General features: G+C 37.1%; 2 protein-coding genes and 1 long non-coding RNA gene across 36 annotated transcripts in view; 2 read left to right on the top strand and 1 right to left on the bottom strand.

Moving 5' to 3' along the window:
- Nucleotides 1–347: 347 nt before the first annotated feature.
- LOC129575392 (zinc finger FYVE domain-containing protein 9) lies at nt 348–9,489 on the top strand. 4 transcript variants are annotated; one of them, XM_055458975.1, is made up of 14 exons: nt 352–745; nt 1,280–1,489; nt 2,638–2,916; nt 3,080–4,844; nt 4,944–5,009; nt 5,179–5,469; nt 5,549–5,891; nt 6,187–6,477; nt 6,545–6,706; nt 6,803–7,302; nt 7,395–7,482; nt 7,620–7,866; nt 8,052–8,172; nt 8,287–9,489. In XM_055458975.1, the coding sequence occupies exons 3-14, from the start codon at nt 2,654–2,656 to the stop codon at nt 8,605–8,607; spliced, it is 4,458 nt and encodes a 1,485-aa protein (XP_055314950.1). In that variant the 5' UTR covers nt 352–745; nt 1,280–1,489; nt 2,638–2,653; the 3' UTR covers nt 8,608–9,489. The 4 variants fall into 4 exon arrangements, with proteins under 4 accessions (XP_055314951.1, XP_055314952.1, XP_055314950.1 ...); XM_055458974.1 differs by having other exon boundaries at nt 360–665; XM_055458976.1 differs by lacking the exon at nt 1,280–1,489 and having other exon boundaries at nt 348–745.
- A 1,183-nt stretch (nt 9,490–10,672) lies between these two features.
- Nucleotides 10,673–22,402, top strand: part of LOC129575389 (eukaryotic translation initiation factor 4 gamma 3) — a 32,492-nt gene continuing 20,762 nt past the window's right edge. For 8 of the 31 annotated variants that reach the window (XM_055458969.1, XM_055458941.1, XM_055458967.1 and 5 more), the window contains exon 1: nt 20,054–20,668. The gene's annotated coding sequence lies outside the window, so the exon portion shown is untranslated. The other 23 variants (XM_055458971.1, XM_055458970.1, XM_055458973.1 and 20 more) reach the window with 16 other exon arrangements.
- Nucleotides 20,606–21,384, bottom strand: LOC129575391 (uncharacterized). The gene is made up of 2 exons (XR_008688794.1): nt 21,308–21,384; nt 20,606–21,060 (listed from the first exon to the last, which is right to left on the bottom strand). It is a non-coding gene; the product is annotated as an uncharacterized LOC129575391 (long non-coding RNA).

The raw sequence follows: 22,402 nt of genomic DNA, 5'->3' as shown, positions 1-22,402 counted from the left end.
AATCTAATTCATCGATTCAATAATAGAAAAAAAATGTCAATTCTTATTCAATTCTATTTTCAAATCTTGTAGTTTAGATTGATTGATGTATGAAAAGAGTGTTGACGAAATGTACAGAAATAAAATTCTATGCAACACAAATATCCCTAAAAACCAATATGCAACCAATTTCAATATTTACAGTTTAATGGAGAAACAGGAATAATTCTAAAATCATATTCAAAACGCCAGTGAATTGAGATGCAGAACGTATAAGTTGACGTATGTTGAACGCACCCCAAAGACATTGTTCGATTCGGTGTTATTCAGTTGTGCCAAATGTGCAATTGTATGAGATCGTGTGTGAGATAGAGATAAGTCATAGAGCACGAAAGAGCAAAATAAACGGAGAAGAAGAATAAGAAGAAGAAGTAGGGAAAAAGAAGACTTTGACATTTCAATACATACAGTGTATTTTCCTTTAAACTTCTTATTTTTGGTTTCTTTTTTCGGCCAAATGAAACGAAGAATGCAATTTCATTGAAAAGAAGTTGATTTGGTGAAATCAATGTGCGATCGAATGGGGGAATAAGTGTCGCGGAACAAATCGAACAAGAAATAGAAACCATTGTAACAAATTGAAGAAAACGAAACGAACCGAACGAACGAACGAAAAACAAAAAACGGTGCGATAATTAAACGTGATAAACACGACGTATTGAAATATCCATTGAGGATTGTGTGTGTCGACCATCTAACGCAAAAAGTAAACAATACAGGAAATCCGAACAAAGAGAATTTCGTTGAATTTTTTCTCCATTTTTCAAATTGCTGGTGTTCTAAATTGATTAGAAAATAAATCGGGCGCAATTTTCAGTGTTCATTCATAAAACATTTTTGGCTATATTTTTTCCGTTCGTCAAAGAGTAAACAAGTGTACTACACAAGAAAAAGACAATTGTTGTTTTACCGAACGAAGGCTGAACGAAATCGGAGTCACACAATTCCCTTGCTCTCCGTTCTCTTTCTTTCATTGTGTGTATGTCACATAAGTTGCAAATCAAATTACTCGACTCGTTTCATTATCTATGTGAAACGGAATGTGCAAAATAGCCTCCTTGTGTGTCGTTGTTGCTATTGCTACATCTACTGCTGCTGCTGTTGCTTTTTTGTTGACAAATAACGCATGAACAAACAAAAAAAAAAACGTCAAATAGACCAACACACACTAAATTTGTATTGAGGAGAAAAAATTATACGTGCATATGTATGTCTCATATGATTTTGTGCTTGTAATTAGATAGTAGAATGATTCATATTAAATGAAATTTTGTTCCGGAGCTGTAGTGAATAAGACAAAAAAAGAGAAATACGTCAAACGTGATTTTCCAAACACAAATAAATTGGTTGAGTGTGTTATTTGTCTTTATTTTGATTTCGAACAAAAGAAACAAAAATTCGATTCGAATTTTTTATTTTCGAAACTATCGTCGCTCATGCACGTCTTTAGGTAAGTGGAAGTGTTATTTCATAATATGAACGAAACGATATAGAATTATTGAAATCGAGAGAAAGAGTTGTTTTTGGCTGGCAGAATTTTTTCCCCAATTCATCGGCCTGTTTCGAAGTGTCACTTTATAGATACGGTTATCATGCTTCAAACCGGAATTCTCTTCTGCACTTCGGTTTGATTTGTGTTTTTCAGCACTACATGAAATGTAGAGCTACTAATCTGCTCTTTTTTTTCCTAGATACTTTTTGAGTGTTGAAACAAATTATGGTGAATTTGAATTTTATGCTCATATTTTTTATTCAATTTAAAACAGTGGCAGTAACGACAAATAAGTGCATAATATCTCAAAGCGCCAATCAAATTTCTATTATCAAATGTTGTTTAAAAATTACATTAATTTTTCGTATAATATTTTCTGAGTCTTGACCAGAATTAAAGTTTATTTAATTTAAACCAAAGGCAGTATATTTCAAAAAAGAAATAAAACCAAGATCTTGTAATTCATTTTGCAAATAAATATATTACTTCAAAGTTACTTTGATGAAATACATTTCATGTAGTGCGCCAAAAAATAGTTTGTTGTAAAACAACAAAATAGATTAAGTAACTAAAAACTCAAGAACGCAGAGCGGAGCGAAGCAAAGCTCTGCGGTCTTGTTTTTTCTTCTTCGCCACTGTGCAATTTGTGAATATTGTTTTATGTTTTAATGTTTATTCATGCTTTGCTGTTTTGGAACATTAAAATTCACTTTTTGCTCTACTATTTCACTCCAGTCATCGGAAGTGGTTTTCGTGCAGCTTTGTTTTTGTTGCATTTTTAATGACATTACAATTTCACTTCCAAAGTTACTGTCAATGCCAATTTCACTTTCCGCCAACAATAACAAAAGACACGCTCGCTTCAAAAGAAAGAGAAAATTTACACACACACAATTTTCAAGAGAAAAACCGCGAATTTTTTCTACAGTTTTTTTTCCTAATTGAATTGTTCGCGTAATTGCAATTAAGTTTAATTGAAAAATCAACGAAATGAAGTTGTTATTAGTGAAAATGATTACATACTAATTGTTGGCCCATTGGATTTAATGTGTTCGATGTTGAAAAGTTAAAAACTCATTTGAACTGTGGTTTTTTTCTCTGTTCAGCCGCCGCACCTAAAAGATGGATATCGTTGATATCAATAAGGTTTTGGACGATCTTGAGCTCAACGAAGAACAACATTCAAAGTTGAACAAGTCATCTCCAGCGATCAATGAAAGCAAACAGCCCGATCTGTATGCCTCATACAAGTATGGACAAATATCGAGCGGACCAACAGCGCCATCGGTATCTACGACCAGTTCGGCATCGGCTGTGCCACCACCACCCATCGTAAATCGTATCACAAAAACGAATTTCGTCAAAGTATCCAACGTATTTAATAGGTAAGTAACATTGGAAAAAAGTGTTTGAAAACAGAAACAACGCGTCAGCTGTTTACCGAGCTCCCACTTGGAATTGATTCGTTCTGGATGTGTCTGTTTTTCTTTCATGAAGGTTTGTTTTGTCAATATTTCACCAAAGTGTTGTGTCTCTTTCTTCTTTCAGTTTGAATGAATATGTGAATGCTGGCATTGACACGGTGAAAATTCCGGAAGAAAACGCAACATCGCATCATATGACACTGAATTCAAAAGAGGCGTTTGTAACGCCGTCCAATTCAAGCTTTGTTGTTAGTAGGAAAAATGAATTAGTTGAAAATAATTCGGGTGAAATGACCGCATCGAATAGTCGCAAATTTTCAACAGAAGTGCAACCAATTGACAATACTGGACTCCCAACCGAAGAGGAAGTGCGACCGTTAACATTGCCCAAGGCAAACTTTTGGCCTGCACAAGTAACTATTAGCTTGACGAGTAATCCCGAAAAATCGAATCACGAGCAATTGATACAAGATCATTCGAAAGCAGATCTATTCGTTCCGGTGCGATCCGATCAATTTCAACCATCAAATCAACTAGAGCAATTCGTATCAACATCGTCTTCAGATCAATTTATACCAACGTCCGATCTTCCTTCATACGAAGAATGCCAAAATGTTCAGGATTCTAGTAAAATTATCACCGGTTCAACTGATTTTAGTAAAATTCATGCCGATTCAAATGAAACGGAGAGTTCCGTTCATGATGATGATGAAAACGGTGATGAGGAGGAGGAGGAGGAAAACGAGTTAACTTCAAGTGAATCAGATAATTCGGAAAGCGATACGGGAGATGAAAAGACCACGGATCCAGCGTGTGGGGAGAGAACGGTCGATTCGGTGGAATTTCGAACGGAATTGTCATCGGTGGTGCCACCCACTTCGCTATCTTTGGAAATAACCGCATCACATGAGACCGATACCGCGCTACCCGATGTCATCAATGGTGAGTCTAGTGAAATTTTAGCCAAAGAATTCATTAATCAAGTAGAAAACAAAGACGAAGGCCGTGCAGCGAATGTGACGAAAAATGCAAATGTTGCAGCAAATCAAGCGATTGATGCCGAGAAAAATACATCGAATGATCGCTTTATAAAGCCGATCACTTTTGAAACGGCTGCAACAATGGATGACGTTTCTGACACGGAATTGGAGAGCTATTTGCAAGAATTGGAAGATTTGGAAGACAATCCAATGCTTGTCGTTAGGCCGAAGAGTGATTCAATGAAAAGTGCCATTGATTCGATGAAATCGGAGGGTATTGAACCGTATGTAAATGATGGCAATATTTACAGTGTGGATCATTCGATTGAACATGTCGGTGAATTGAATCAAATTGCATCAAGAGATGATCGCAATGCAGACAGCTTTTCACAGGCATCAACTGTTGAATTTGGTGAAGTCAATGCCATTTCCGGCAATGAGCAGCTACCCAACGTGAATACCGATCAATTGGAATCGGTACAACACATTGAACCGGTGATGGAAAGTATCGATTCGGTTGTGGATGCCGAATCAACCGTTGAAATGAGCGAAAATCAGGGCGATAATCAAGCGGAAGCTAATCCACAAAACGAAAGCACCAGCGAATTGGAAGACGATGGAGGCGAAAGAGAAATCTCGTCAGACCTAGAACAACATAATGAATGCTCGGAATGTGAGCTCGATCAACAAGCAGCCGGTGTTGCAAAACGACCAAATTCCCTGAACTTACAGAATTGCAACACAACGCTGGTCGATCAACAACAATCACAACAAAACCCATCGAATTCTGCGACCAATTTTTCCAACGATGAAAATGCCGGCAACACACCAGCCGCATGCGGACAATTTTTGTCATCGTCCATCTCTTCGGATGATTCCAATATTGCAAACGACAATAATCAAATGATTGTAAGTAGGAAATTGCTTGACATTGATTCTTTTTTCTTCGGAAAAAATTATGTTGTTCATGTGATGAAATAACCGGTTTTTTTTCGATCTGCCCTTCAGCACCAAATGGAAAACAGTCAATCAAACATAGATAGTGAATCAGCAAATGAGTCGAATGCTAGTGAGGTAGGTTGGAGAGACATTTATAATGAGTCATTATTATGAAACTAATGCCTCTATTGTAATTTTTGATTCCAATGTTTGTTTATTAATTTGAATTGAATGGTAAAAAACGAAAGAAAAGGCGAAAATTTATTCTGAATTCAAAGTCTATTCCGTGTCATTTTATCATTAGAATTATGCGGACCAGTCAATGACAGCGCATCCGAATGCAGCGAACATTTCCATTCATCAAATTGGTAAAATGGCACCATACTGGGTGCCTGATAATATGACCGTATTTTGTATGCAGTGCAATCAAAAGTTTTCGTTCATCAAACGGCGGCATCATTGTAGAGCCTGTGGCCTAGTCCTTTGTTCGGCCTGTTGTTCGCTGAAAGCCAAATTGGAATACCTTGGTGACGTTGAAGCTCGAATTTGTGTACAATGTGATATTTTACTGAACCAAAACAGGGATTCGAATCGTGTAAGTTAACCAGCACAATATTAAAATGATTAGAACAAGAAGCGTTAAAATTAATGTTGGAATGTTTCAATTTCTGCAGAATTTAGGCAATCGTCAGATGAATGAGGCGGCGTCAGCTGAGGTGGATCCTTCGGCTGGTATAAATTCACCATACGAAGATATGCCTTCACCAATGGCACGCTCACCAAACCCCAACAATCCAATGGAATATTGTTCAGTCATTCCACCACATCAGCAGGTCACTTCGTCGGCAGCGGCCCCGATTTCAGTAATGGTTCCCGTTGGTGTGTTGAAACGCGAAGGTGTTCCACCCAAATCCCAACGCAAAGAGAAAAATGTCATGTTCAGCGATGGCATTCGACCCGGCTGCGATTTGACCGACTTAGACAATAGCTGGGACTCACGACCCAACAACCGAAATGGTAAATTTTAATCGATTTTGATAAAATTGATTTTAGAATATGGAGTTTCCCTCCCATTACTCATGATAAAAACAAAAGTCACAATTTTAAATAAACAATAAAATCGTAGAAAATATCGCTAAATTAATATTTTATTGGTTAATCCCCTATTGCCATATGTTTTCAATTAAAACATGCTAATGTCCAATTTGATTTGAATCGAAATCAGTTTTCGAGAGAAAAAATCCAATAACTTTCAGTCTGAATTGAATTGATTAATTTCTAATCTTTTTAATCTTTTTTTCGTTAAAAAAAGGTGTCTCATCGCCATCTGGATCCGAGCCAAAGCAATCATCGAAATCAAAGACCAGCACCAATTTGAAATTGCCATCTCTCGATCCAAAAACCAATTCGTATATTCCAGCATCAACACCAACAAACGGTGGTATCCCCGATAGCAAATTGCCGCCGATTTGTGTATCAACACGAACCGAATTCAAATATGCCGAAGTGAATAATAACGAGCAGCTCATCGAGCGCCTACAAAATCAACAGCTTAAATTTATGATACAACGAAATTTCTATGTTTTAGTCAAAATAGTCAAATGTAAGTTTTATTTTGAGAGTTTCATTTTCTACCTAAAGTTGCATGATCCCTATATTTTTTATTTCAGTAACGTGTTGCATCAATAAGGCTGTGATTAATTTCACAACGCAGGGAATGCATCTGGTGGGACAAGATGAAATTGTTATTTTGCTGGAATTGGACTCATCGAATCAATTACCGAAAGACATTTTTCTTCATTTAAATGAAATATACAGGGATGCCGACAAAGGTGAGTCTAAGACTGCTTGATCATATTTGTTTCAAACTCTTGTAAAAATCAATTTTCGCTTTATTTTTTGTTCAATCAAAAAACAAATATCTTCAGGTCAAGCAATAACCGAATTGGGCTTTTCAATGGCTGGTTCGACGCCATTCTTGGGATCAAAGGAGCACGGCGGCTTCTTATTCATTCGAACTTCATTTCAATGCATGCAAAATATAATAATACCCGAGAATCCATACCTAATTGGCATTCTAATCCATCGATGGGAAGTGCCGTGGGCGAAAATATTCCCATTGCGTTTGATGCTACGTCTGGGTGCCTTACACCGATACTATCCATCACCGCATGTGAGCGTGCGCGGTCGTAATTCCGTTTATGCGGAAATTGCTCAAACGATTATCAATTTTTTGGCCGATTTTCGAACATATTCCTATACAATACCGACCATTCGTGGCATGTACATTCACATGTGCGAAGATCGACGCACAAATGTGCTCATTCCACGGAATCGTTACGATCAAGTAATGAAAGCATTGAACAACTCAAGCGATCACATCTTTGCATTGGCTGCAAATTTCTCGGAATTGGCTGATGGGCATTTGGTGAGGCTGCTCAAATTTTTTTTTTTTCATTCCCATACAATTTATTTTGCATGATTCATTTCTAAAATAACGTTTATATGTGGTTTAAATAGGTTTGTGTACAAAACACGGAATCAGGTTGCGCTGAAACCCATGCCTACTCAACACAAGCGATCAACATACAGGGAAAGCCGAGAAAAGGTTTGTGCACATTTTCGAAATTAAATAGAAATTTTACAGCAGCAGTTTATTTGTCGGTTGAAGATCATTTTAGTGAAACTCCTTTTCGTTGAGTTTTTTTTCTTCGTGAAACTCTTTCATTTTATCTACTTTTGCAGTAACTGGCGCCAGTTTTCTTGTATTAAACGGCGCACTGAAGACAACATCCGGTCTGTCGGGAAAGTGTAGCATTGTTGAAGATGGGCTAATGGTGCAAATTCTTCCGAAAAAAATGGTAGCTATTCAACAAGCACTGAAAACAATGAAAGACATCGACATTGTTTGCGGCCCCGTCAATGGTGATGAATCGCAAACGGAACTAGTGTGCATACAATGGGTCGAGAACGATACGAACTTTAATGTCGGGTAAATATCAAATAATTCATTGCACTCCTTAGATTTTCGTCGTCACCATTGTCAATTTTGAATTCGAACAAAGAAAAAATATTTGAAAAAAAAAAATACGAAACATCATAACGAACAAAAAGTAGAACAATCGCTTTGTCATAGAATGAAAGATAATACAATTTTCTCAAAACGAAAAATTTCAGGGTCATTTCGCCGATTGATAAGAAACCGATGGATGGAATACCAAGCATAAGAGTTCATCATGGTTTGGATTTCGCCAATTCCAATCATATTATTCGTTGGACAGAGGTCTTTATTTTGAAGGTAAAATGAGATAAAGAAAAATTGTCTCGAACGAATAAATTATTGAATTTGTCTGCTTCCTCCAGCAAAAAAAAGCGTGACAATAAAATTCCAATTATGTTTCAATATTTTTAGTCGGACGATGAATCCGCACATGGCAAAGACCCTATCGACATGTCAAAATTGTCGGAGCAAATAGCGAGAAGTGCAAGCATGGCGCTGGTTTCTTTTTTGGATCTTTTATCAACGAATGGTATGACCAAGTTGGCTATTCGAGCCACACTTGATCAGGATCAAGTGTGCTATGAGGCTGGCTCAAACTATGATAAATTAGCACCGCTCTACATGAATGCACTGGACAATGAATTGATACCGACTCTGCATCGGCAAGCGACCAACTTGCAATTGGATCAAACGATTAGTTTAGAGTTGGTATTTAACATCATGGATGTGTAAAAAAAACAAAAACTAAAACAACCAATCAGAAATCTTTGCTCAGTTTTTCGAAACCGAATCTATTTCTCTGACTTTGCGCTCGGCAAATAGCCCGATATTCCGTATCGGCTGTCAGTATTTCTCTTATTTTCTTTTTCTCAGCATAAATTCGCGTAACCAATATGAAGTGAGAGCGCCATATAAAAACAAAAATATTACAAACTCTTAACAAATGATTACCTGTGATAGAAAATTTACTAAACAAAAAAAACGAAAAGAAACGAACAGAAGATCTGTACGAAACTGCGTGACTAGCTAAGAATTGAATAGTGACTGAGAGATGGGTTAGGCGTATGTGTTTGTGTGTAAGAGAGAGAGAGAGAGAGAGAGAGAGAGAGAGAGAGAGAGAGGAGAGCCAGATCTCCGAATCAGGAATATTTTCAGGATTGTTATTGGCTCAAACTCAGTTGGAATGGAGAAGAAAAACCAACAATTCATGTACCATTCCAGAAAGAAAATCGTTTGGCCTTTTTGTTAGGTGATTTGTGATGTAAAGTGATTGTTGTTTTGTTCAAATTTTGTTTCTTGAATTCAACTGCATTATCGATAATTTGATATATGGCATTATCATATATATTGGGCAAAGCCGTTGAAATGTGCGCCTGAAACGCTGATTCGAAAGAAAAATTTATGGACGAAATGAAAAAAAAGAAAGAAATTATATTCTATTTTCGATGGCTCCACATCAATTGAAGCAATTGAACAGAACTTGCCTTATTTGTTACACCCCTCCCCGCCAGAACAAAGAAAAATAGAAACACATACACAAACCTAAACCAACACCACAGAAACTGTAAACATTCTTTATGAATTAAATTGCACATAAAATTATTGAATTATAAATTATTTTTTTTCGTTGGTTTTGTTTGAAACAGAGAGGCGAGTAAGAGAAAATTATGAATTTTAACCGAATAAAAAAAAATTAGAGGAAACAAATAAATAAAACGAAACAAAAACGTTGTCGCAACGTTCATTTCATACTTTGCTGTTAAGAATTGTACTATTTTGTTGGAGGAAAGATTTTATTCAAATTTAAATAAATGCAATACAACAAATATTTAAAAACGAAAAATTGGATTTGAGTTTTATTCTCATGTTTTTTTTAATGTTCGAATAAGATTTTGCTCAGATGTGCATGATAGCAAATAAGCATTTCTAAGTGCATTGAAAGTCTGTCATTCGAATGGAATCGATGACGTTTGACAATGAAACAAGTTGAAATTGTCAAATGAGAATTATTCAAAATAAAAGGAATGGCGCACGTGTCGCTCGCTCATCGCCGAATGATTAAAAGAGACATGCTTACGACAAGTCTGGCATTCAATGAATTCAGACTGTCAGATGAGCTGCTTACTACTTTGCGCAGCGCTGCTGCTGCTACTTCTTCTTCTTCTTCGCCCCATCCGTCTGTCTCTTTCGATCATCTTTCTTGATCAATTGTTGTAACGTTTCACAATCGAATCAATTACACGTATATGAAGAAAAATATCAGTACTTGCTGCCGTTTAAAAACCACATCATCGCAATACAAACGAAAGGCCTGGCCCAACCGTAAATGTACATTCGAAGAGGAAAAAAAACAACACATGAAATAGTATGTATATGATCAGTAAAATGCCATAGATGAATAAATTGGTGAGATTTGTAAGCGAGGCGAGCCAACGCGCGCGCTCGATGGCATTAAAACGGAACACACATTGAAAATGTCATATGAATTGAACGAAGCAAAAAAAAGAATGATCACCAAAGTCTTCAGTGTGTTCGGCTCCTCTATAGAAATACATTGTGTGTCGTTGTTCACACACAGGCACAAATACAGTGGCACACAGCTCACCAAAGGCAACAAGAGGCCCGAGAGAGCATACGGGGCCACTATTCACAATTGGCCCAACAACACACCGAACCAACCAACGAACAAATGAATGAGAATGAAGTAGAGAGAAAGAGAGACAGCGAGAATGAGCGAGCGAGTCAGTGAGCGATTCTCTTCTCTCTTTTTTTGTGAATGTGGTTCGCAACACACAGTTCACAAATCCAATTCCTGAATGTTGTCAAATCAAACATAAAAAAGTTAACTAGAGGTTAGTACAGTGACTGTACACGCGCTACGCGTTAACTTGCTAACACGAAAAAATTTATAATTTTTTTTTTGTAGTATATATAAAAAATATATATATTAATTTTTTTTATAAAGAAAATTAATTCGTTTCTTCGGATTTTTTTTTTGGTGTGTGCTAATTTGTTACACGACATATAAAAATAGACTTAGAAGTGACAATAACATCATTTCATACAGAAATAAAAGAGAAAGATTAAAAAAATCCAGTTGGAAAAACGAAGACTATTTAAAAAAAAGAATATATACATTCTTCTCTGTCGTAATTTTGGAGACACGAAAATAAATACGTGTTTTTTTTTCTGTGCAATTGGTGAAAAAAGAATTGCCGCATATCGTTCAAGTAAATTGAATTAAATTTCTATATAAAAAAAATCTGTCTTTTTTTCCCTCTCTTGCTATTACTATCTGGTATTGTAAAATATTTTCATCGAAATCCGTGTTCATGTCAGTTGTAGTGTGTATATTGAAATGACACATGAACACACATTTTTATCACGTCTATCGGCATGGGCAACGTGAACTATGTTAATTATCAAGTCGACTAGATTTTCAATGAAGATGATGAATTGGAAGAGAGTGAGAGAGAGAGAGAGAGAGAAAACGACACGCACACATTGCAAGAACCAATTTTTATTCAATAAGTTTTGAACAAAAGAAAATTGTTGCTGCTGGTGAAATGTCAATGCAATAATATGAAAGAGAAAAAAAATAAGCGAAAAAACATGGGGCTCAACCAATGAAAGGAGAGTCACACAGTGAACACACATCTCTCCACGTGTAAAATGATAAAAAGGGCAATCTCTTCGGATCGAACATTTCGAACACGATCGGCATTAAAGAAGAAGAAGTCGACAAAAACGCGCATTTCCCATTTGCAAATACATATTCGAAGTGTGGATGAAAGTAGTGAATTGCAAATCGTCTCCAACCGTTTAAAAAAAGAAAAGCAATGAACGTAAATATATAAAATTGTTTCTGTTGCGATCACAACCATGCAATTTAGTCAAGTCGCTTTGTCGAGTGAAAGAGAGTGAATGTGAGCGAATGAGAGCGAGAGCGAGACACATACATCGAACGAACAAACATCGACGATGAATGTAACAGAAAATAAAATAAAATAAAAATTATATACAGAAGGAAAAAAACAACAGTCGAATAGAAGTTAGGAGCGAAATGAATGTGTATGTGTGTGTGTGTGTGTGAGAGAGAGAGAATGTGATGGTGAATCGTGCGTTATCTATTTAAGTCGAATACCACAATCCACAAACTACAGTTATGTATGCGTAGTGCGTTGACCAAAATCAAGTCGTTGAATGCAACGACACATGAAACGAAATGGAACGAAACAAAAACGACACACACGCAACAGCTCAGCATAGAATTTGCATAGCACAGCAGCAGCAGCAGCGGTGGCAACAGCATATTTCGGCTTTTATTCGAAAATTAGACAAAGAATTCGTTTTTATCATCGAGACATAAGCGTCGCGCTGATAGTTTTTCATTTCATTTCAAAACATCATACGAGCGAAAGAGGCGAAAAGAGCGAGAAAAAGAGTGTTAAGGAGAGAGAGCCGTTGATGTTTCGGGAATGGAAAGTGTGTCCCAACTCGACACAAAATAGACGGCGTGGTAGATAATTGTTGTTGCTTTTTTTCTTTTATCTAGAATGCACAGCACACGCATGCAGTTGCAATGTGGCATAAAATGTGTCAAAAGTCAAACACAGCGGTTGATTTGAAGGGTTTTTTCCATTTTTTTTCCAACCGATAGGAGCGTAGCCCATGTAAATGAGCTACCGCTGCTATTGCTACTGCCACTAGTGCTTGCACGATCGCAACGTATGTGAAATAGTTGTGTATTTCACTATTAGAAGTTGTCGTTGTTGTTGCCGTTGTGTATTTTTTTTGTCAGTGAGTTTCATAATCATGTCGCGATCGTGGGTTGGAGCAACCATATGTCGGTCGCGCAAATCGAACGCACGTCCGGATGATGATCAGGAGGTGCGAATGCGCTGCCATTTCAATTTCGCATGCCATTCCGAAAGAAAACAAACAAACAGCATATATGCTAAATATCATACAAGACAAATATGCCAGTGCCAAGTGGAAAAATCATCAATCGATAACGAGACGACGGCTTCATTTCTCACAAAAGACCAACAAAGAAAGAAATAAAGACGGTTTTTCCATTTGATGACAAAGGGAAAGAAGAAAAAAAAACACACACATTCGGGGAGGGAGAGAGACAGAGACAAACAATTTGTTATTCTGGGTCGTTCAAAGTACACGATCTCCGCGACCATTCACAAATCGTGGCAGAACATTAAACACATTCCTTTATTGAATATACACCGAGGGAAAATGAAGAAAAGAAGAAAACAAATCAACACGGCATTTTTGCGATTGATAAAAATCTACAAACTCGCTTTTACAAGCGGTGAAAAACCATACACCGTGCTTCGGTCATGTGCATTGAACAGTAGAAAAGGAAAGTCACAGAGAAGGTATTTTCTGTGAGTGTGTGTGTATCTGTGTGTGCGGTTTTTTGACGTACTTCTTTTCTTATCCATTCTTTTCGGCCGAATGGAAAGAAGAATACCACACAAAAATCAGAAGAAGGAGAAGAATGAAAGGAAGAAAGAAAAAAACGTCGCTTGAACGGAGAGACCTAATTTTTTCTGTTGTCGATGTCGTCGTCGTTGTTGCGGTTCTGCAGCGCACTTGGAAAATTGGCGAATGTGAGAATGCGAATTGGACGAAAGACAATTCGAATGAGTGCTTATTGGATTGTTTTTATTTTTCTTTTTCTGCGTTGTTGTTGTTGTTGTTTCTGCCGATGTCATGCAGCAATGACGCACGATCAGATGCAATCGATCTAGAATATGGCCATATAGTGTTTCGTTTTGTTTTGTTTTCGGGAAAGGCGATTTCAGAGTCAACCTACATTTTATGGCTGCAAAGGGCAAGTTCGAAGCTGATTTGAAAATTCCAGACTTTAAACTGCCGTTGCAATACTGTTTGCACCGACTAGACACCGTAGTAGCTTTGGGAATGAACAGAGCGATAGTTTTCGGCTCAGAATGCGAGTGCACGAGTGTGTTGTGCTCGGGTCGAGACATACTAAATGGTGGTGGGTCAAATCAATTATGTGCAAATACCATTCATTTGTCATTATGAAACAAATTATCGCCACATTTTCTTCATTACCTTGGCGACACACAGATATTCAATTATTTTTGCAGTAAAACGAAAACGGTGACGAAAGTTATAGAGAGAAAAAGACGAATTAACATCGAAATGTATCCATTTTCTGAACCAACAAATCAGAGACCGATCATTCGTTTCGTGCTTTGGCATACTTATCACCAACGTCAACGTGGCCGTTTATTATCCTAAGGCAACACACATGCACACGATATTCAACCGTTTTTTTTTCAATCCAATTTGAATGCAAAAAGAAATACCGACTACGTTGACGATGGTGTACAGTTTTAAAAAACAGAAAATTGGCCGATTTTCTCAATGAAAGTTCGCACAAAATACAAATAGTTATTTGTTGACCACTTTCGGTCATTCCCATACCATTCGAGGCACATATGCGATGATGCAATGCCCGATGTGAAGCACTGCAACGATTAAAATATTTTCACGACGAAATTTCACCAACACAATCCAATCTAATCATTTTGTTTGTTGATGTCGTTGATTGGTGATTCAAAATCCCGGCCGATTGCCCTATCTCTTTCTCTCTGATTCAATCACACTGTGAACGCGTAGAAAACAACTCTTTTTTCTTTCAATTTGGCAGTTAGTAACGACGCAGTTCCAATTCGCTCGTCGCAATGCATCAAGAAAGAAAACAAGAATTGTGATACCAATTACGTTATGAGTTTTGTTAACGCCCAATGATTGTTGCATTTATTTGTCACATCAAATTTTCGCTTTTTTCCCTCTGCATGATTTATGCCGAACTGAAATAGGCATCAAGAAAATTGAACAGTGTATATGTGAGTGTCTGCTGCTTGTATGATGGAAAATGTGGGCCATTTTTTTTATTTATTAATTTGGAGACGGTTTTAAGTGGAAAAAGGTTGGATGGTGGTCGGTCAATTGCATGTGTTTGTTTCGTCCTCCTCGTTTGGTTTCGAAGAAAAATATGTTTCAATTTGTGTGTATTTATTTGGTTTTAATTGCATCAATTCGAATTAATTACACCCTCAGAACACACATAACAACAGCAGCCATCGAGCCCGTACACCCATCAGCACAATTCATCAAAATGATTTCAAGCCTCCGCATTAATTTTTTCTCTCCAGTTTTTCATCATGTGTTCACACATAGACACCGAGAGAGTGAGGCTGTCATAGAGTTGTTGCAATATATATATGCATAGACGGTTCGCTTGATCGACGTTCGATCATGCAATGAAATGAGCCAAGTGCCCGCAAAACGAATGAAAATAGAAGAAGAAGAGGGAAAAAAACGTCCAAACATAAACAGAAAGAATGTAATGTAATTATTACAGTACGTAAAATTAACTTGGATTTGTTTTTTTTCTTCTTCTTCTTCTTTTTTTGTGTGTTCATAAATATAGTAAATGGCTCTCCGTTCGTTATGAACTCGGTGATCCACGAATGCATTTCAATCGTTTGTTGATTCGTTCGATACTCATTTTTTTCTGTGTTTGTCTGTGTTGTTGTTGCAATTATAAAGACAATTGAACATAATTTGAATTGATCAGTGTGTGGCTGTGCAATCATATCATATGTTATCGGTGGAGGAAAACAACAGCAACAACAACAACATCAACAGCAACTAGCGAATCGATTGCAAAGTGTAACCTTTAGAAGAAGAAGAAGAAGAAGAAAGGAAAAAAATAGAGACCCACCAAGAAACCCATCTAACTGACAAAATGCGATGAAAATACGATACAATCACAGAGAGTGTGTTGCAAAACAACAGCAAGCCAAAACGAAACGGCGATACACACAGCTTGAACTATTGAATATTTTGTTTTTTTCTGTTCGTTGGTTCGTTGTTCTGCTGCTCTTTACCTTTATATATTTATAAATATATTTCGTTTTTTTTTCTTGTTGAATGAATGGGTGAAGATTAATTATGAACAATGCTTTCTCTTCCTTGCAGCTTGGAAATGGTGAACTCCATGTTATAATATCGAATCACAAGTGAAAATTTCCGTTGTCAGAGTATTGAAAAGTTATAAAAGAAAACCAAATTTTCATTTGAATCGAAAAAAAAATTCAATTCATACAATCAAAAGAAAATAAAAATAAGAAAAAGAAGAAAAATTGAGTGTGAATTTTAAGCGAAGTGATCAATTATTCCATTTCGAGACAGAAGACACACATATACATACAATAACGGCAACGACTAAATTGAAAGGCCACAATCAATAATCACCGTAATAAAAGCCGTTTCAACGAAATCTAGTTCATATTTCAACAACGATTACACATTCTTTATTCGCAGTGTCAACATGCAGGTAAGTCTCTGTCGTTTGTTCTATCCATATAGCTACTTCACTCTGTACTTAGATTCAATATATTCGCAATGTATCGTGTACATATTGTGTATAATAATTAAGTGTTGCAATTGCTTCCATTTTGACATGATTAAGCAATTGCCGCCTTTAAGATCTATAACAATTTAAGTGCATAGCGTTAAGATTCCCCCACTGGAAGATCAAATTTGGCATTCATGATATTGATGAAGTTTATTATTATTATTTGTATTGATTAAGTTCTGTACAATCTCTCCCTCTGTACTGCGTACCAATGACTTTGTTAAAAATCACAATAGAGAGAGAGAGAGAGAGAGAGACAGAGAGATAGAGCGACGTCGAATAAACAAAAACAACAACAATAACAACAACAGAATCCAAAGTTCCAACAAGCGTATCAACGCCCTAACGGAACGCGATCAGCTCCGACTAGAAGCGCCTCGTCGACATACGTCCTTCAGATCAGCGTTTGAATGAAACGAGAAAGAGAAGAGAATGAACAACAAAAAAATCGCAGTGAATTTTTCATGTTTTTAGGTTACCAAATATCGCCACAGCACATTTTTTTCCACTTTGTTCAGTACATTGTTCCTTTCTATCTGCGCTACTCATTCAACATGGCCATATAAATAAATAGCATATCTATATCTATTATGGATGTATGTATGGTCTTTTTTTTTCTTCTGAAAAATATACACATGCATACAGTGTACTCGTGAGCGCTTACTCATGATAAATTCCCTTCGAAAATAATATCTATACACATACATATACCGAAATGCTAAAAGCAAATATGGAAAGCGCTGATATTTCGTTGATTCAATTGTATTCTTGCCACATGGTCGGCTGCTTCTAACACTCACATGGCTGAATGTATGTGTGCTGTTTTTTTATTCCCACTTCTTCTTCTGTCTTCTCTTTTTCATGTATTTGCGCGCGAGTTCGAACGATATAGATCACATACACTGAGTGTGGTCGGCATATGAGCAAACGAGAAAACGCTCGCGCTCATGCAACGTGTGTATTTGTACACTCTCAGTTATTTCTAAACATTTCCATTGTTCCTACTTTTTTTTTGTTGGTTTTTCGTTGTTCAACGCTGCATAACTCAAAGAAATCTGTATGAGAGAGAGGTTAGGGAACATATCTCGCTATCTTTTGAGAGAGCAAATGAGCAAACGCGCGCGCTCGTTCTCTCGCTCGCCTGCCCAAATCTATGAATGAATGAATGAATGTGTGACTCGACACTCACTCATTGCCACCGCCACTCACTCAAAAAACATACGATCATTTGCTCCGATTATTATGCATCTCTCATTGCGACAACGAAAGAAAAACTGTTTTGGTATTTTTACCAGGTTCGCTCGCATACTTACTCGCCTGCGATGCACTCATTTCGATGACTATGGTCGTGGCGGTGGCGGCGGAATTCAAAATCAACAAAATGTCAACGTAACACACATCCATGGAATTTTTATGTGCGCCTCGTGCGCAAACCGCCTCAGAAAAAAAAGACTCACACACATATACACAACCAGCACAATTTCAAATTGGCAAATAATTACGTGATCTAGTCAGCGATTTGGTTTTCTTCGTTGTATTTTTTTTTTTTTGAATAGTCGGTAATAAAATACTATCGCAAATGAAGAAAGAAAAAACAACAACCTGATCCATCCGAAATGCTTGATGGACAACAATTACAAATGACCCTCATTCCAATGAGTTCAACTTGAAAAATTCGACCCAGCACAGTTTGTCTTATCTCAATGAGACAAATTCTTCCATTTACAATTGATGTTGTCAGTCGTCCTCTCTCTCTCCCTCTCTTTTTCTCTGTCACTGCGGCTAAGAATAATTGAAAAATTCTCTCTTTCTCTTTTTCGAAAGAGATAAGCATGTTAAGAATGTTTGTTTATTTCGATCGTTCGAAAAAAAAACTCAAATTGGATCATTTCCCATCGAATCTTTGGAATGATATTCAAAATATGCACAGATGGGAGTGATGGTAATTGATTCTACGCTTATATAAATAAACAATAAAAAAAGAAGAAGAAATAACATATCAAACATACACAGAGAGAGAAAATGTATGTTGCCTGGAATGAAAATGTTGATCAAAGCCCGCGATCGGCCAGCTCTTGAATCAACAAGCCGCTATTATCACCGCATTTTTTCTACCGCTGCTGCTGCTGCTGCCGCCGTTCGATCGTTATTTGTGTGTCTAGTTGGAAGTCGATGCAGTTTGTGTATGCCATTTAACTGCTGCATGTTCTACGCCGTCATTCCGTTCTCTTGTCCAGTTTAGCCAGCCGAGAGTCCGGTTTGAAAAATTGCAATTTACCGTTCAGCCATATAATATGTATATATATTGGATCAATTAATGGACTCACTCATTCAGAAATCATACACATTCAGCGCTGCATACACGTGTTGTATGTATGAGTGTGTTGTGTGTATGAGCACAGAGAGAAAACTGTTAATCGCCTTGCTGCAAATCGTATATTAGACGTGTACGTGTTGTTGAGACATGCACACATGGGCTTAGTCAATGCTTGACCGCGATATTACATAAATACTAGTCGATCTATTGCATTTACGCCATATAAGAGATACTGTTTCTGACACATTTCACCAGTCGCCTCTATCCAACTCGATCAAATCACGCAACGACCACGACCACGACTGCGACGATGACAATGAGAGAATATATATATATATAATATACACATGAATATACCAAGAATGCGGCAACATGGCGCAACGTCAAACTCCGTTTCTCTTCTATCTCTTTCCCACCAAAATGACATATTCTTTCGATGCGCTGATTCATAGCCGCACTAAGAATACTCTTGGTTTATCAGTAAATATTTGTGTGTTTTTTTTCTTTCGTTTACATTACTGATTGCATCTTTTGCTGGACACAACATTTGATTACGGATTCCAGAAGCGAAATTTGCGGCGATCACAGTTTTTACATTGATTTAAAATAGAGTTTGAAATTCGCCGCCAAACTGTGATTCCATTTATCGCCGCCTGGATACTGAATGATAAGTTCTTCGTCTGCGTGTATGCGTGAGAGACAATCACCGTACACCTCTATTTAAGCCGATTCCGCTGTACATGTGTGTATGCCTGGCTTACGATGGAATGAAATTTCGATGAAGTGTGCGTTTCGTTCATGTTGGACTGTGCGTTGTATGCACCAGCTCGCCCCGCATATGGAACAGCGCACAATAGACGTGTCAAAAGGCCTTGGTTGGAATTTCAGTGCTTATTCCATTTGAAAACTGAGCGATTTGAATTGATCGGCATGAAATCATTTTCGAAAAAATAACGCAAATGATAAAAACAAGATGCATAAAGATTCTCTTCGTTCCCCACCCATTAAAAGATACATACACATAAAAAGGAAAAAAAGACAATGTTTTCCTCCGTTGAACAGAAATGGTCGGTCGCTGTGCGTAACTTGGTTCAGCAAGTGAGCCGTCGCACTTACACCACTACACGTGCAACACCGCAACATTGAGAACGTGTATCTCTCTAGCCACTCGGCAAACGAACGAGAAAACATGCGACCAAACCACTACACATATACACTTTCGTTTCCCTCTCTGCATGTGTGCTTGTGTATGTGTGTATATGCCTCACTAGCACACGATACGACATAACACGATTCAAGAGAAAGAGACATGGGCAAAAAAAACGAGAAATATGTTTTAAATCAAAATGGCTGATTTTGACGTGAACGCATCAAGCTATTGAAGAAGTCACTTAAAAAAGCGAAACAGTTCTTTTGTATAAAAAATTTTCTGTGTTTTTCTGTTGATTATTTTCGGTTCAATTGCAACTAAAGACTAAAATTATAAACTAAACACTGTATGCAATTGCCATCGAGTGAATATTCAAAAAAACTCAACGAAATTTGAAAAGAAAAAAAGAAATTTTTTTTTGTTTCTCTTTCAATCAACATCGTGTGTTACACACAGAACGTTTTTTTTAGATTAATTTATAGTTATTGTAACCTATTGCATACAAACACGAGATATAGGAGAGAAAACATAGAGTATTTCGACTGAAGGAATGAAGTGTAAAACGTGAATTGCAAAGCAAAACGAGTTAGAGAAAATAATATAAACGAAAAGAAAAGAAGAAGTAAAAAAAAGAGTTTAGAAGGGCGAATGTGAATAAATTTGACACGATATTGAAGTGATATGTACACATACACATACCGATTCCAGTGGAAAAATATCGACAAACTGCTGAAATATCACCACGAAGAAGCAGAAAAAACAAACAAAAAAAATAAGAGAGAAACAAAACTGCGACAAAAAAAAGAAATTTTATTATATGTATATACATCAAAATCCTGATTATCTGCTGCTGGTAATATTATAATGAAATGCAAGAAACCAAAAGAAACAACAACAACGGCAAATTATATTTGTTCATATTTCCACAATAGAGGCTCGGTTCCTATTTCCGTAGTTTTGTTCGGTAATTGCTCGTTTTCAATAGTTTTTCATTTCTGTGTGTTCATGTTGCGTCGATTTGCGGCGAAAAAGCAAAACGACACAAGCGGCAGAAAAAAAAAATCGAAAAAAAATGAAAGGAAAAGGCTGAGTTGTAATTGACAAATTTCACAATCAACCGAAATATGAAAAAAGGCACATTTTTTTCTCTCATTGCTGCTGCTGCTGCCGCCACTACTACATACAATACTCGTTTTTTTCTTCCTCTCGTTGCTTCAATGTGTTCGCCTTTCTATCTCGTTCGCTCTGCTGCGACATTTCGTACGGTGTGTTCCAATGTGCACGGTGCATGGTGTGTATTTATTCCGTACAGCACATTGGTATGGCAGGTACATTATCGCAATGTGAGAAAAAAATGAAAGAGTTTTAGTTGTTGTTTTTTTTTATTCATCATCATTTTATAGTGTGCACAAGCGATAAAGGCGATAAAACTTTGATGGCAAATAAAAAAGAAGAAGAAGCAACGAAGAAAGAAAGAAGAAAAAAAACACACATAGTGATAGCAAACGTATGAAAAGACAAATTCCAAACTCATGCGACGTTCCACTTGCTTGGTTGGCTTGGTTTACTTGGCGAATATGAACGAAGAAAAAAAACTTTACATTAACCATGGTCACCGAAGATTTTTTCGTGTATGTGTGTGTGTGTGTGTGTGACGTTTGTTGTGCGCTAATCGCAACTCGTATGATATTTCGTTGAGTGCAAATCTAATTTGGCCAAATTGCATTTTTTTTCGTTGCATTGTCAGTGTCGTGTGTGCATGCAATCTCCCTTTTGAAACGCAGTTTCTCGATCAAACCTTTCGAAAGACAGACGAGAAAAAGAAGAAGAAGAAAAATATGAGCGAAACGAACGTCTTTATCTAACGTCGTGAATATAAAAAAAACCGAAACGAAAGCAACAACAACAAATTCCTTTGTATATTCATGAATTTTGATTTTGCCATTTGTGTGTGTGTGTGTGTGTGTGTGTGTGTGTGTGTATATATTGTCGGCTATCCATTGCCACAGCCGATCAATTCCGTTGTGTACGTGTCATTTTTCGCAACTCATTGTGTCTGTATGATTCAGTATAGTGCACCATTAAACGGTAATGTGCCAAGTTTTCTACGTCGATTTCTTTTTCATGCCTTGTTGTTCATGTGTGCTCGAAACGTTGTCGTCGTCGTTGTCGTCTATTTGGTCAGTTTTGAATTTGAAACCAAACAAAAGAAGACACTGAGAAGCGAGATGAATAAAAAAACACGCACACATCTCTGCCGTGTACCACATGGTCTCGTATGCAATTTTCTGTCTCTCTCTTTGTCGTTTGCCCTTCGATAGCGTTCATTTGTGCCGAATTGCGCTCTCGTTTCTATCCGTCTGTTTTCACAAATAGTAATAACAACAATGACGACGACAACGAAGACAAAGGCGACGACAATAAAAAGATACGTGTAATATCGTTTGTCTCGCTAAGACGTAACGTCTCGGGTTTTCGAGGAAATTCCTTTTGTAAATAAAATTGAAGAAAAAAAACATTCACACACTCACACGCATGCAATACATTTTGTTCGAAAACGGAACTCAACAGCCTCGAGATCTGATCG

This window comes from Sitodiplosis mosellana, unplaced genomic scaffold (genome assembly GCF_009176505.1).
Source record: "Sitodiplosis mosellana isolate CC-2019 unplaced genomic scaffold, AAFC_SMos_1.0 Smas_scaffold_6166, whole genome shotgun sequence".
NCBI lineage: Eukaryota > Metazoa > Arthropoda > Insecta > Diptera > Cecidomyiidae > Sitodiplosis > Sitodiplosis mosellana.
Note: the sequence above shows the minus strand (reverse complement) of the source record. Positions and strands in the feature narration are given on the sequence as shown.

Bases quoted from the DNA above. Each gene is read 5' to 3' on its own strand.
- LOC129575392 (XM_055458976.1), top strand. From the start codon at position 2,654: ATGGATATCGTTGATATCAATAAGGTTTTGGACGATCTTGAGCTCAAC. The intron at 2,917-3,079 runs GTAAGTAACATT...TTCTTCTTTCAG, and splicing joins GTATCCAACGTATTTAATAG to TTTGAATGAATATGTGAATG. The intron at 7,483-7,619 runs GTTTGTGCACAT...CTACTTTTGCAG, and splicing joins ACAGGGAAAGCCGAGAAAAG to TAACTGGCGCCAGTTTTCTT.